Here is a 14126-nt window from a genome sequence, read left to right as displayed (position 1 = left end):
CTTGAGAGAAACCAAAGTGAACACAGATTATGTCCTTTACCCTTAAGGGGCCTCCGTCCAGCTGAGAAGCAGTATGACTGTGTGCGTGAAATACGGTGTCATCTTTGAGCGATGGAGGTGACCAAGACCAGTGCTCTGACTTGCAGCCTGCGCTCTGTTCCTCGGGGTGGGGGGTGTTTAGGCATTTTGTCCTCCACGGCCTCATTTTTTGAAGATGAAAATTTAGTCTAAATCGTCTCTTAGATCCCCTTCAACTCTAACCGTTCTGTGACCTTGGATAGAAACCAGTGCCTTTTGAGGTAGGGAGAGCGTGGAGAGAACTGACTTGGGGGCAGATGACTGAGACCAAGGTCAGTGGCAGTCCCTGCGCCTGCGCCTATGCCCGGCCCGGCCCAGGGCAATCCTGGATAATGCTTTCTTCTATCAAAACGGAGGCTCAAAAAAGTGATAATGTAGGTATCTTACAAATTGCTTTTTTGTTTGAGAGAAAGACAGAAATCATACATAAGCCATTTTTACTATAAGTTTTTAAAAACAGAATCCAGGAGTTAAAAATGGAACTTCTTCCTTGCTTCCAGTCTCTCCCACACTGTCCGGTTCCTCAGGTGGGTAGCCTAGGGGTGCAGCAAAGTGCTCGGCGGACTCCCCACACCACCTTCCCTGTCAGGTAGTTGTAGTGGGCGCAGCAGATAGAAGAACCTTTGTGGTTGAATTTACGTATTATTTGCTGAGTATGTTCATACATTCATTTCAGTGGCATCATTTAGTGGCATCACAGATTTTTAGAAGTAGATGGGATTTGTATGTTTTTAATTTGAGAAGCCTTTCTAGAAGGAGTTTGACAGGTAGGTGAGCAGGAAGGGACTCTCCCATGAACTTGGCACAATCTGAAAAAATAGGCACGATAGGAGAGACTTGTCTACAAAGATTTAGAAATTTATCTGAAGTAGTAGGCTGATCAGCTAACTCAAATTCATGATTAATGTCTGGGTCAGGATTTGAAGAAGGGAACAGTGGTGAAATTGATAGAAGGTGAAAGATAATAGAAAAGACAGGAAGAGAGAGGTTATTCAGGGTGAAGTTAAGCAAGGTGCAACAAAATATTTTTCCTACTTTCCTGACTTTTTTTTTTAAAGCAACGTAAGATAGCTAAACTGTCTCATCTTCCTTTACATGTTTCATTTTTTTCCTTAGAGTTTTCATAACCAGGCTGAGTTGTTACAGTGTCTCAGGTGCTATGAGTAGGGTTTTAAAAACGCAGACTGACCACCGGCCCTCTTGGTGACCCCGCTTAGCTTGCCTGTCTTCCTGTGGGTTGAGATGGTGAAAGGTCACTTTCTATGCGGTACCCATGTAAAAAGGGTAATCAGAAAATAGTTTTCCTGTTTACTCACTGCTGGTAAACTGGAAATAGCTTGGCTTTTATTTCTATGTGGTGTTTGTTGCCTGGACTGGGTTCTGAGGAGCAGACAGCAGCACCATTTTTAAAATCGCTTGCTTGTAGCCGTGCTTATCAGCTTTAAAGGGGAGAGAGGTTTAACTTGCTGCTTTGAATTGGAAGTATGATAATTTTATGTTAAATTAAATCTGTGTATTCCAGTTTTAGATTTTAGGAATTCACAGTTATTTATAAATTAACATTTTTTCTCGCACTTTCTAAGTAACCATTATTAACATACCTGAATAATCAGCTTTAATAAAATAGTGGTTTTAATTTGTCCTTCTATAGTTGTTTATGTTTACCCACAGGTACTGGTTAGACCAGCGAGAAACCACGTGCCGAGTGTCTGCTGTGTGCACGGCCGCTGTGCTGAGTACAGGGAGTTAGCACTGCTGGTTTAGGGCCTGGTTAAGAGGAGAAGTGGAGTGCTTTCAGCCTCATATTCTGAGTTGGCATGTGTATCTCTTTACTAATCATTCTATTAGTCAGAATTTGATATGAATGAAAGTTAGCCTCTATCTTAAAGTGAATGAAGGGAATTTTTTGTATCAAGAGGAATCTATTTGCCTGGCTTTTAAATAATTCTTGTGAATTTATAGCCTCTGTGCCTATTTAAAGGTGGTATTTTGCCCCGCATTTTCTTGTCTTTATTAAACACTTAAACTTGCAAAGTCTGACTCTGCTGTAGCATGAAGAAAACTTTGAATGAAGAGCTCTTCCGATAGAAGTGCTGTTTCACTCGAGTACTTGAGGCCAGGCACTGTCCTTTTCCTGTTGGAACAGCACCTTGCTCACTGGGGCTGACATGGGAGGATCATTATTAAGCTTTACAAATTAATAAGTACATAAACTAAATAAAGATAAAAGATATTTTTTACCTCAAAAAATGGTGCTGATTGTTTTTGGCAAGTGTACCTAATTTCAAAGGCTGTTTGGGTTTTCTGTTTGCTTATTTTTTTGTTTAGTTTTGTTTATTTATGGTTCCTGTGCTCCATGTGCAGCCTTGTATGTATTTCACAGTTAAGGTAATGTTTGAAGCACTTAAACTCACCAAAAATTTTAGGTAATAAATTTGATTAAACTTGGAATGAAGCCACTGGGTGGGGTGGAGGTATAACAGGGAGTGAAAAATTGGGGTGGTGGGGTGGGAATATGTATTTACAAACAATATTCCTTGATATTAATAATTGCTTAGGGTTTAATATGACTTATTAGGGGAGAAAAAGAACGAAAAAACACTCCCTGCCAAGATAAAAATGCATTTTCTTTTGGAAAGAACCACTTTATTTTCCTCCTTTCTTTTTCCTTTTTTCCTTTCCTTTTTTTTCTTTTCTTTTCCTTTTTTTTTTTTTTTCCTTTTCGTTTTAAAGATATTTGGGCTATAGGGTGTATATTTGCAGAACTACTAACGTCAGAACCAATATTTCACTGTCGACAAGAGGACATCAAAACTAGTAATCCTTATCACCATGACCAGCTGGACAGAATATTCAATGTAATGGGATTTCCTGCAGGTACACATTATATTTTTGTTTTTGTTTTTAAATCACTGTTGTTTGAACTTAGGTATCTTCATTGGAAAGGTGTATATTTTTAGCTGATGAAAGCTGCTCTTACTCGATTCTTTATATTTATGACTTGCATTAATCAAAGACCCATAGAAATAGCAAAATTTGTAGAGTTCACATATTAGCATAAAAATATTTAGGGGTTTCTTGAATTTGAGGAGTGTATTTTTGTTTCATTTTGGTTTTTGGTTTTGTTTTGTTTAATATTTAAAATGTTAAAATATTTGCAATATCTGTATTTGAAAGGTGCCTTTCGTTCTCACCATGGGAAATTAAATAAAACTCAGTAGTGTGTATTTTTGTCTGGCAGCACATATAATAATGACATTACTTGGTATTTGAATACGAATTTTGAACACTGTTTCTATTTAGGGCACTGTGCAGAAACACATTGTTGTTGAATGATAAGTGTTTTTTCTCCATAGCCCTTGTCAGTAAGTTAGAACAGTCAGGGTGTGAGTGAAGGCCTCGCGTTGCACAGCGACGGTACCTGCACTGACTGCAGCAGGAGGAGGTTGTTGAGTGTCTCATCACAGGCTTTAGATCTCCAGCTGCATCCCAGTCCCCTGTGCCACAGGACTCACTCACCAGAAACTCTGCCCAGAAGTCCAGAAGAGAGAAAATTCGTATAAAACCCCTACATAGTTCTGGATAGTCAAGTACTTATTAAAAGTTGTTTCTTATTAGGAATTTTTCTCAGGTCAGTAACTCAAAACTAATACAGAAATATCTGGGAGTTGTAATTCCACATTCCCTTGTAAAGGTGTTAATTATCAGTAAATGCAGAAGAACTACCTTTCTCCAAAACTGAATGACATTTCTATAAAGATTGCTTTGTTGTGATGGGAATTTCATTTATTCACTAGATATTTGTTGAGCACCTGCCATGTTTCAGGCACTGTGTTAAGTGTAAAATATTGTCGATTTAACAGACGTGATTCTTGCCTTCTTGGAGTTGACATTGAACTGCTCTAAGTAGAATGAATGTTGAAAGAATAGGAGTAGTTTGAGTAGATGGAGAAGAATGGCCATTTCTTCCCACTTCTGAATGCACCCATCATTTCAGGGGCCCCAGGGGAAGGAGCATGGCCTACAGGGTGAGGGGATGGGGTTGGGAGTTGGGGGCGGCCTCCATAGGAGATGGTTCTGAAATGGTTCTTAGTGTGTGGTTCCACAGTTGGGGTAGACTCAGCTCATAAGGAACCTGAAAAGCAGCAGAATTTAGACTTGATGTGCTGAATAATGAGAATCTATGATAAGTTCTTGAGATCTAGTGCCATGGTTTATGTTCTATTTTATACAGATTAGCATGGCAGGGGTATGTAAAAATCACTTCGGGAGCAGTAACTCAAGTCAGGAAACCAGCTGCTTGCCTGTAGCAGTATTCCAGGTGTAAAGTGATTTAGATGGAGAAGAAAGGATAAAGGTATAAATTTTTTTACAGGAAGTGTGTAATTGAAGGAAGAATAAAAGATTATGTCAAGATTTCTAGCTTGAGAATTTGACAAAAATAAAGAAATTGGAACAAGGAAGTAGTTAAGAAGAAAATTCCACTTAGGAGTTTAAAGTATATATTTAGTTTACTTTACAATTTGTGATATCTGTGGAGATTATGTAGCAATTATTTTATAAGTCAGTTGAAAGAAAAGCAAACCTCTGAAGGTCATTTAGAAGCTGAGGTATTGTGAAGCTACCTGGTGGACTGCAGGCACCTGTGAACTGTCAGTGAGGTCCCCTGAGTGTGACAGCAAATTTCTAAAATAGTGTATGGTGTTTGAGTAACTCTAATGCCAGCAAGACTGCCCGAGACAGTTCCCACCTAACGTATCGAGTAGCTGGGGCTGCTTTTGTCAGTATTATTGAAACTAGCCAAGGTACCCGCTGACTCTGACTCATTAATATGCTGGTTACATCCTATTCTGTTCTGTTTCAAATAGCTTACCTTGATTACCATGTAAACCAGTGTCTTTAATAAGGGAAAGTAAGGAGGGCCAGAGAAAAAGAACTGCAGCTTAAAGCTCTTAAGGGGGAAGATACTACATTTTTATTGTTGAAGAGAGTGGTGGCTGATATAATAACTTGTTGCTGTCTTGTTATAGAAATTGAGGTAACTTATAGTGAAACATATAGAAAGTAGGCATTAAAAAAGAGAGCAGTCGAGCTCAGTACGAAGGGGAACGGCATTGACAGGTGTCAGATGTTTACTGCAGCTGTCCATTTATTTCAAGTCTGTGCTCTCACGGTGGGTAATGAGAAGTGAAGTAGCCTTGATTGCAATTCTTGAGAATAGGAACCTAGATAATATCAAATTGTATTTCAAATGTATTTCACAGATAAAGATTGGGAAGATATAAAAAAGATGCCTGAACATTCAACATTAATGAAAGATTTCAGAAGAAATACGTAAGTTGGAAAGAAAATAGACCCTTGGTTGATTTTTACTTTTCTAGAATACTCAGTATAAGATTGAATACTCAACATGATAGAATACTCGACACAAGATTATTCTATTAAATAATTTTACTTGTTTACTCAAATATTTTTGCATTATGATAGTCTTCGTGTCTTAAGATGTTTGCATGGCGATGTAAAGAAAGTGAATATCTAATGTCAGCAGCTGATTTGGGTATGAGGGAAAAAGTCAATTCATTTCTTTGCGTATCACTTTCTGGAAGCTGTGTGTCCATGGGAAGGGTCAGAGCTGAGGCAGTGAGAGACTGAAACAAACAAGCCGTGCTGATAGCCACCTGCCTACCCACCTGGGTCGTGTTGTAAATTTAAGCAAGTTTTCATAGAGAAGAAGGAATATTGCATTTATTTTCAATGCAAGATAAGGGGACTGAGACAGGGAGTTTATAAACCTATACAGATCTATGACAGTTTTTTAAAAATTTGTATTTATTTTAAACTTACCAGTAAGGCTGAGTTAAACTCTTGACCCATATGTTATTTAAGATAATTGCTGAGGTAGCATTTGTGTGAACAAAAGCTAAATCGTGTGTATGTTATTCGTGAAATTATCTTGCATTTAATCAGTGGTATCCATTCAAAGTGACTATTGTGAATACTGAGTGAAATATAAAATTGATTTAATACCATTTTCAGTATATGTTCTGTGTTGATTATGATTAAAACAATTCTGTTTGGAAAAACTTCAGCCAATGTAAAAGTTAACCTCAAATCTAATATAGGTATTTCATAGTGTTTCTCTTTCAGGTATACCAACTGCAGCCTTATCAAGTATATGGAAAAACATAAAGTTAAACCGGATAGTAAAGCATTCCACTTGGTAAGCTTTAGAGAACAGCACTAATGAAATGCATTTTCCCCCTTTTAAGCCCAACCGGAGGCTTTTTTGAGTCCATTTCTGTGGTTACTCAGCATGCTTGGAGTTCTTGAATGGTAATGCTCATGCAGAGGTCTTGTTGGTGTGTACTAGTAAAGAGAGCACAATGCTTGTTTTTTAAACCCATTACATGGTTTGACAGACTGAATGTTTTGCTTACATTAGATTTTCTAAAGACAGTGATTATACCAAGTCTGTCAAGTCATTGTTTAAACTCCATTTATTAGAGTTGGTTTTATTTTCATCAGTTATTTTAAAATTTTTCGGAGAAGAATCAAAATGAAAACAATCCCACTGTTCAGAAATAAGTTTTACAGATTATTTTGTATTTCAGCTCTTTGGAAGGTTCTTTACAAAATTTTAACTCCCAAGGTATCTCTTATAAACTTGGCTATTAGAGGTCCTTCAGGGACAGTATACATTATGTGCTTTTTTTGGAGGAGTATGAGAAATGAGAATATAGATAGTGTATAATGGAAAAATGATTTGACCTAGAATCTAAATGAATCTGTGCACTATCAGGGTAATTTGTGACATTATATTCAACTATTGTCAAGTTAAATTTGTTTGCAATAAAATTTCCATTTTTACATCATAACAAAATGTTTTTCAGTTTTGTAGTTTTCAAAAAAAGTAGATATAAAGGAGTAATTTGGGAAGCAAGTTATATTTTGCTTGGCTTAAAATTCTTTTAATCCTTATTCCCAGTATTTTTTAATGAGTTCATTAGATGGGAATTTTTTTACTTTGAAAGGATTAAACTTTCCTTTATTACAGTACCAGCCACTTGGCAAATTTTTCTTCTGTTTCTGCTTTTTCTTTTCCTTCTACTCTTCTGCTTCTACATCTTCTACGATAATTGTTTATGTCATGTATCATACATTTAATATCTAATCAGCAATTTTAAAAGCAGTGCTTAACTGACCATATTACCATGCAGTGTGTTATTATCCAAATCACGTGTGCTTCTTAGAATGTGCTTAAAGTAGTGCCCAAATTGGAAGGTAAGTTAGATCCTTCAAAGTTATGGCTTTACTTATTCTAACAAAATAATGATATTAGTGGTAGAACAAAAGTCACAATTTAGGGGAATTATCTTCCTTCCCCCTAGTTCACTGCTCCTCAGTCTAGTCTGAGGAGATTGTCACTGCCACCACGACTGAACCTCCAGAGATAGGTTGGCTTCCTGTACAGCTTCCTTGCTGGTTTTTAACCGGGGTGCCCTATCTTGGGTGGTCCCGTCTGAAAGCTCGAACAGAATTCCCTTTGTTGAGTATTTTAGGTAGCAAATGCATGCTTTTCCTTTCAATCTCAAAATAAAATGGTGCTTCCACTGAAATATCATCAGCTTGTTAAAATTAAAGTCTCACCGTCCCAGCATTTCATCTCCCCTTAAAACTGTTTCCTGTCCGTTTGTTCACCAGTTGTGCTGTCCCCTCTGTCGCCACATCTGCCAGTCCCGTGGTTTCCAGGTGTGGCCCTAGTCCACCAGCACCAGCGTCATCTGGGAGCTGTTAGCACGTGCTCCAGGGGTGACTCTGATGTGCTGTGGCGCCTGGAGAACACTGCGCTAGGTCCAAGGTCATAAGCTGAGAAGCCACTATTTACATCATCTCTTCAGTCACATGTTAACATCAGATACTCTGGTTCATAGAACCGTCGGTAAATTATATTTCAACCAAAAGATACTGAATTTTCACATCAGTGTGACATTTCTTTACGTAGTAGTAATAATAATGGCTAACACACCTATCGTGCTTTCTTTGTGCCCAGCACCATTATAATTGCTTCCCACGTATTAACTCATTTAATCCTGAAGATAAACTTATGACAAAAAGTACTGTTTTTCATCTCCATTTGACAGATGGGGTTACAAAATGCTTAAGTAACTTGTTCAAAAGCACTGAACTGCTAAGTGTCAAGTCAGGATTTGAAGCCAGGCAGTCTCCTTCCAGAGTCTGCATTCGTAATGCCTCTGTGCTGTGCCAGTTCTGTGTCCAGACCAGTGCAGGGCTGTCAGGGGAACCTGATGACCCGTGCTCTCCGGTAGGGCGGCCCCAGCCGCGTGTGACTGCCGAGTTTAGAAAGGTACCTGATGTGACTGAGAAATTGATTTTTTAAATTTAATTTGGTTTTAGTTTATTTGGATTTCAGTCTGCATAGCCACATAGAGCTAGTGTATTATTTGTGTTATAATAAGTTTTCCCGTTAATAGCAGACAATAGAAAATACAGGAATTTTAGTCATGTTCTAAGTTGGATATAGCAGTTTAGATGATGCGGGGAAAAGGTCTGAGTTCTCCTGACAGCGCTGCACCTGCCCGTTTACAGTAAGAAGACGTGAGTTTAGTGACTTCCTATAGGAGGACCAGGTGAGATAAGGGACATTCAGATGACTACAGTGTGGATTGCTACATTAAGTGGGATAGCTTGGGGATTTTTTGGTTTGTTTTTAATTTGGGGGAATAATACCCTCTACGTTATGGTGTTATTAATCAGAAAACATAGACCCCCCACAAATGTGAGCAGTCACGCGCTGATGTGTTTATGGTTTGCGGTTTCAGCTTCAGAAGTTGCTCACCATGGACCCAATAAAGCGAATTACCTCAGAGCAGGCTATGCAGGACGCCTATTTCCTGGAAGACCCGCTTCCTACATCAGAGTAAGTGATGAGTTTATCAGCTCACCAGCACTGTCGATTTCTGGTGCATGCTTTCTTTTCGTTGTCAGCTCCAAGTTGCCACTGCTCCTACAATGGGGACCCAAGGAAATCCTTAAGACAGTGAGGAATGAGCTCTGATGGTGTCGTCGGGGGGTTTCATAGCTCTCTGGAGCGTTGCTGGCATTAGCTGCTGCAGCGATCCGGTCCGTGACGGGTGGGATCCGCACGCTGTCACTCCCTCAGGCTCCCTGGGCTGGCTCACTGCTTGCAGTACAGTGTTGTGTTCCACTTGCAAAGTCCATTCCAAATAAATTTGTGTTTCCACACTTTCTTTCATTTTAAATATAGTATGGAGAGTTAAAAAAAATTCCGTTTGAATAATGACATTCCAGCTAAAATCTGTCTTTTGGTGGTGGTGGTAAAATAGGAGCACTGGGATCAAAGAAAAAAGCTGAGTCCTCTTAGATGACTATTGATTATTTTTATACAGTGAAAAGCCCTCCTGCGGCCTGCTGTCACGTCACAGGTTAGAAGGAGAGATTGTGTCACAGTTTGCATGAAAGGTGCTCAGATCACAGATAGGGAGGCAGAGAGTCCGTCTTAAAAGATGAAAATGAAAACCACTTAAATGAAGCATTTGGAACATTGCTTAGAATGCCAGAAATCACTTTTCTTTTTTCTTACAATCAGCGTTTTTGCCGGTTGTCAAATCCCTTACCCCAAACGAGAATTTTTAACAGAAGAGGAACCTGATGACAAAGGAGACAAAGTAAGTATTGAAGCACGGTCAGAGGCCTCTTACTCTCTTCGGTGCCACTGTGACACTTTCTGGCTTGGACGTGTTTTGTTCTCCTTCTGAGTTGAACTTGGTTTCTGTGTTTAACCAATTGAGAAGAACCAGCAGCAGCAGCAGGGCAATAACCACACCAACGGGACCGGCCACCCGGGGAATCAGGACAGCAGTCACACCCAGGGACCCCCGCTGAAGAAAGTGAGAGTTGTCCCTCCCACCACTACCTCAGGCGGACTGATCGTGACCTCAGACTATCAGGTACTTCCCTTCTGTCGTGCATTGAGCCGCCAAGTCAGTGTTGCATGTGGGCTTGTGACTGCTGGAGAATGCGGCACAATTAGGAAAATACCGACCTTTATGTGCCTGCGAAACACGCTGACATGAAGAGTTATTGGTATTGAAAGTGCTTGGTGGTACAGTAGAGGGGGCTTAGCCAGACTGGGAATGATCGGACTTAAATTATGCCGTTCATTAGCTCTGTGACCTTGGACAAGGCTTTAGTTTCTCACCTGTAACTTGAGATGGGCGAAGCCTAACCTGCTGTGGCCGCGGGAGCAGCTGTGGTACACCTTGGCCCCCAGCGTACAGTGGGTGCTCAGGAGGTGGTGCTGTCATTTCCAAAACCACAGCGACAAAGGGCTCAGGCTTCCACATCCCAGCCCAGCCACTGACTCTGGACACCCTTGAGTAGGAGTTCAGATGTTCTCAGTTTCCTCACGTGTCGGACGTGGATGATGGTGATGTGAGGCTGTAGTCAGGGTGAGATGAGTGGACATGAGCAGGGACAGTGGCCAGCTCGCCCGACAGGCCTTCGGCAGGTGACATGGTCCCTTCATTCATTCCTCGTGTCATTCCCGTCATGGCTGTTCTTGGTGGTGCGCGCAGGGCACAGGGCGCACCTCCTAGGCAGTGGTGCTGGTGCTGTGGTGGCTGTGATCGCAGGAGGAGCGTGTTGGGTGCTGAGCATGTGTCGGCTCCTCTGCTAAGTGTGAGACAGACGTCACTTCCTCTAGGCCTGTGGTAGCTCCATGAGAGGTCAGCATTGTTGTCGTTTCAGAAAACTGAGGCTCTGGAGCTTAAATCCCTTTCCCGTGTTCACCTGCGAGCCGGAGGCAGACTCAGGACACAGCCTCAGGTCGGCCAGGGACGGCTCCTCACCGCTTGAGCCTCCTCTCAAGTGACATTGTCGGGTCCTTCACAGACAGACCGTTTTGAAAATTGTATACCACCTCCCTGCGTATTCTAACCCTATTCCCAACTGATCTGGGTTTCAGTGTGCAAGCACACTGAAAACTTGACCAATTAGAGTTATGTACCTACCTAAAGAGAGAAGGAGACCTTAGTAAACGGATAAGGTTCCCAGAGCCTGCGACTACTCCTCAAGAATTAGGTACGAACTCTATGCTGTGGGTAACGGGAGGGCCAGCCCACCAAACCCTGGGAAGCAGTGCCTGCCTGAGCGGTTACTGCCCTCCAGTTTGCTCACACACGTCTGCTGGTTTGATGTTTGCTCCACTGCCTTTTCCTCCCCCACCTGGAGGGAAGAGCGCACCTCTTGGCACAAGGACCATTTGCATGCTAAGGCGGTGCGTCCTGAGCGAGAAGCGGGGCGGAGCTCTGACCTTTGCCACGGAAACCAAGGAAATGGTGCTGTGCTTCTGTTTGTTGAAGTTATTATTGTGGTTGTTTTTGTGGGTGATTGCAAAAATAGCATTTCTGACTACAATTTCATGTGTCCACTCTTTTTAAAATGTTGTTTTTGCTAGGGTCGGCAGAATTTCGAATTATATGATTTATTAAATATGCTCTGAAAGCGAAAAGTATTGTGTTATGGTTAATCTTTCATAGCATTTGTCTTGGGGAACTAACAGTATGAGAGAGAGATGCAGGCGTGGGAATAAGAATATAAGAGATCGAAACTAGAGGACTCTGAACTCTGCCCCTTGTGCTGCTTTTAGAATTAAGAATACCTACATTTCAGTAATTGTAATTTCACTTTCGTGTATCACTTGTACCAGAACATAAGATTCATTAATTTAAAGGGCATAGAAATATCTAACACTGAAGAAATGATTCCGCGGTACCCTCTCTTGTCGTATTCATTGTTATTCTTTAGTCACGTGTCTGTGTTGGGAGTTTTCTGTTGAAACAAGCATGGAGGTTAGCTTTGCATCTCTTGATGGATACATCATTAAGTTCAAGAATGAGCATCCCAGGCAAATCAGTTATTATTTATCAGGTAGATACAAACATCATAAAAGGGAGTTCCTGTTACAGGAAAAGAAATGAATTGCACAGCACAGTGGTAAGACTCACCTTAATGTGACTTTACCAGCAGCACTTCTGACCTTCATAGAGAAAAGCTGATATTAAAAGATCTGGGGGTTTTGTCATTTTAATTCTAAAGCCAGTACATAGCACAAGACTTTTGAAATTCTTACTATCATAAAATAAAAGACATTTCAAACCCATAAACCTTGCCGACTGGGGATACAGCCAGCGCGTAGAAACGCCTGAGTCACGTCTCTCCTCCCTCTCCTCTTCCAGCGTTCCAATCCACATGCTGCCTACCCCAACCCTGGACCAAGCACATCACAGCCACAGAGCAGCATGGGATACTCAACTACCTCCCAGCAGCCTCCACAGTACTCTCATCAGACACACCGGTACTGAGCTGCGTCGGATACTGTCCATGCACTGTCGCTGTGCTGCAGGGCTGCCTGCGGCTCTCGGCGGGAACCTGGAACGGGCCACGAGAGTGTGCTGTGCAGCCGCGCAGTCCAGTGTCCGGGAGCCGCATTCCACCACTTTTCACAGATTGGGGTAGTGGCTTCCAAGGTGTACCTGTTTGGAGTTAGACTTGAGAAGAAAGTGCTAGCACAGTTTGTGTTGTGGGTTTGCTACTTCCATAGTTTACTTGACATGGTTCAGACTGACCAATGCATTTTTTTCAGTGACAGTCTGTAGCAGTTGAAGCTGTGAAACGTGCTAGGGGCGAGCATTTGTCATTGTATGTGGTGAATTCTTCCAGTGTAACAACATTATCTGACCAATAGTACACACGCACATGCACACACACACACACAAGTTTAACTGGTACTTGAAACATACAGTATGCGTTAACTCAACAAAGTAACCAAGACTCAAAAATGAGATTATTCCGGTACACCTTTCATTTTAGTGTCTTATCAGTGGGTTGATTCATTTGCTACATTAATCAGTGTTTTTTGACCAAGAATATTGCTTGGATTTTTTTGAAAGTACAAGAAGCCACATAGTTTTTCCAGGAAGGTTTCAAAACTCCCAAAGATTAATTCCCAACTTATGAGTTTGTTTTTATTTTCAATCTATGACTTGACTGGTATTAAAGCTGCTATTGATAGTAATTAAATATGTTGTCATTGATATAAACCTGTTTGGTTTAGCAAACTAAAAATGATTGTCATAGACAGTGTTTTATTTTTCCTGTTGGTGTTGCTGATTTGTGAGCATGCTTTAAGATGAAAAAAGCATGAATGATAACTTCCTTAAAAAGGTGCGGCATCCAATTCAGATATTTTGTCCTGATTTTAAAGCTGGTTGGTGTAGTGCTACTAAAATTTTGTTCAGTTCATTTTCTTTTTTAAAACTTGTTCGCACGTTGTTTAGGGTGCCCTTACTTCAGCAAAGGAGAAGGAGTAGGAGAGCCTTAGAATTTTTGAGGGAAAAAAAAAACCTATAACATACAATGTACTGTATCAAACTATTTTACATGAATGACACAAGTATTCTGAATTTAAAAAAAAAATTGAACATTGTTAAAAACAAGGTGTTATGTAATAAATTTATTTTTCATAAGTCACAATATGGAGTCAACTGTATTTTTTATATACACAGAGGTGTTTTATTTTAAAATGTGCCTTAACAAATGGCCTCTAAATAAAAATCCCTTCGGGTTTTTCATTAATAAGATCAGTATCTTCCACCTCCGTAGTGAAGTCATCTCTTTGGTTTAGATACGGATTCTTTTCTCTGTTACACTTAGTGCTGTAATACGGGATGTGAAATAGACACCTTCCTAATTGAAAGAAATTATAATGCATCTTCCATTTCTGGAATAATGCCGAAATTCTGTGATATGCTGAGCCCACTTTGACTCTTTTTTCCCAAATAATTATTTTTACTCCCTCCTTCAGCACAAAATACAGAATATTAAGAAACTAACGTATTCCTTTTCTTAAAAATTCAACCCATTCATATAGAAATATCCTAAAACATTTTAAGAACTGAGGAATTTCGATGCTGAGTGGCCTGAACCAGACGGTAAGGGTAATTTTT

At 40.4% G+C, this 14126-nt stretch overlaps 1 protein-coding gene across 5 annotated transcripts in view; it reads left to right on the top strand.

The window, feature by feature from the left end:
- The window catches only part of CDK8 (cyclin dependent kinase 8), a 92279-nt gene extending 78626 nt beyond the window's left edge, over positions 1–13653 (top strand). For 3 of the 5 annotated variants that reach the window (XM_057707416.1, XM_057707413.1, XM_057707417.1), the window contains 7 exons: positions 2812–2955; positions 5343–5412; positions 6226–6298; positions 8919–9016; positions 9707–9785; positions 9909–10067; positions 12357–13653. In XM_057707416.1, the coding sequence (XP_057563399.1) occupies positions 2812–2955; positions 5343–5412; positions 6226–6298; positions 8919–9016; positions 9707–9785; positions 9909–10067; positions 12357–12482 (749 nt within the window). In that variant the 3' untranslated portion in view covers positions 12483–13653. The remainder of the gene's footprint in view (positions 1–2811; positions 2956–5342; positions 5413–6225; positions 6299–8918; positions 9017–9706; positions 9786–9908; positions 10068–12356) is intronic. The other 2 variants (XM_057707415.1, XM_057707414.1) reach the window with 2 other exon arrangements.
- Positions 13654–14126: the final 473 nt, after the last annotated feature.

The sequence above is a fragment of the Hippopotamus amphibius genome, chromosome 14 (genome assembly GCF_030028045.1).
Source record: "Hippopotamus amphibius kiboko isolate mHipAmp2 chromosome 14, mHipAmp2.hap2, whole genome shotgun sequence".
Lineage (NCBI taxonomy): Eukaryota > Metazoa > Chordata > Mammalia > Artiodactyla > Hippopotamidae > Hippopotamus > Hippopotamus amphibius.
Note: the sequence above shows the minus strand (reverse complement) of the source record. Positions and strands in the feature narration are given on the sequence as shown.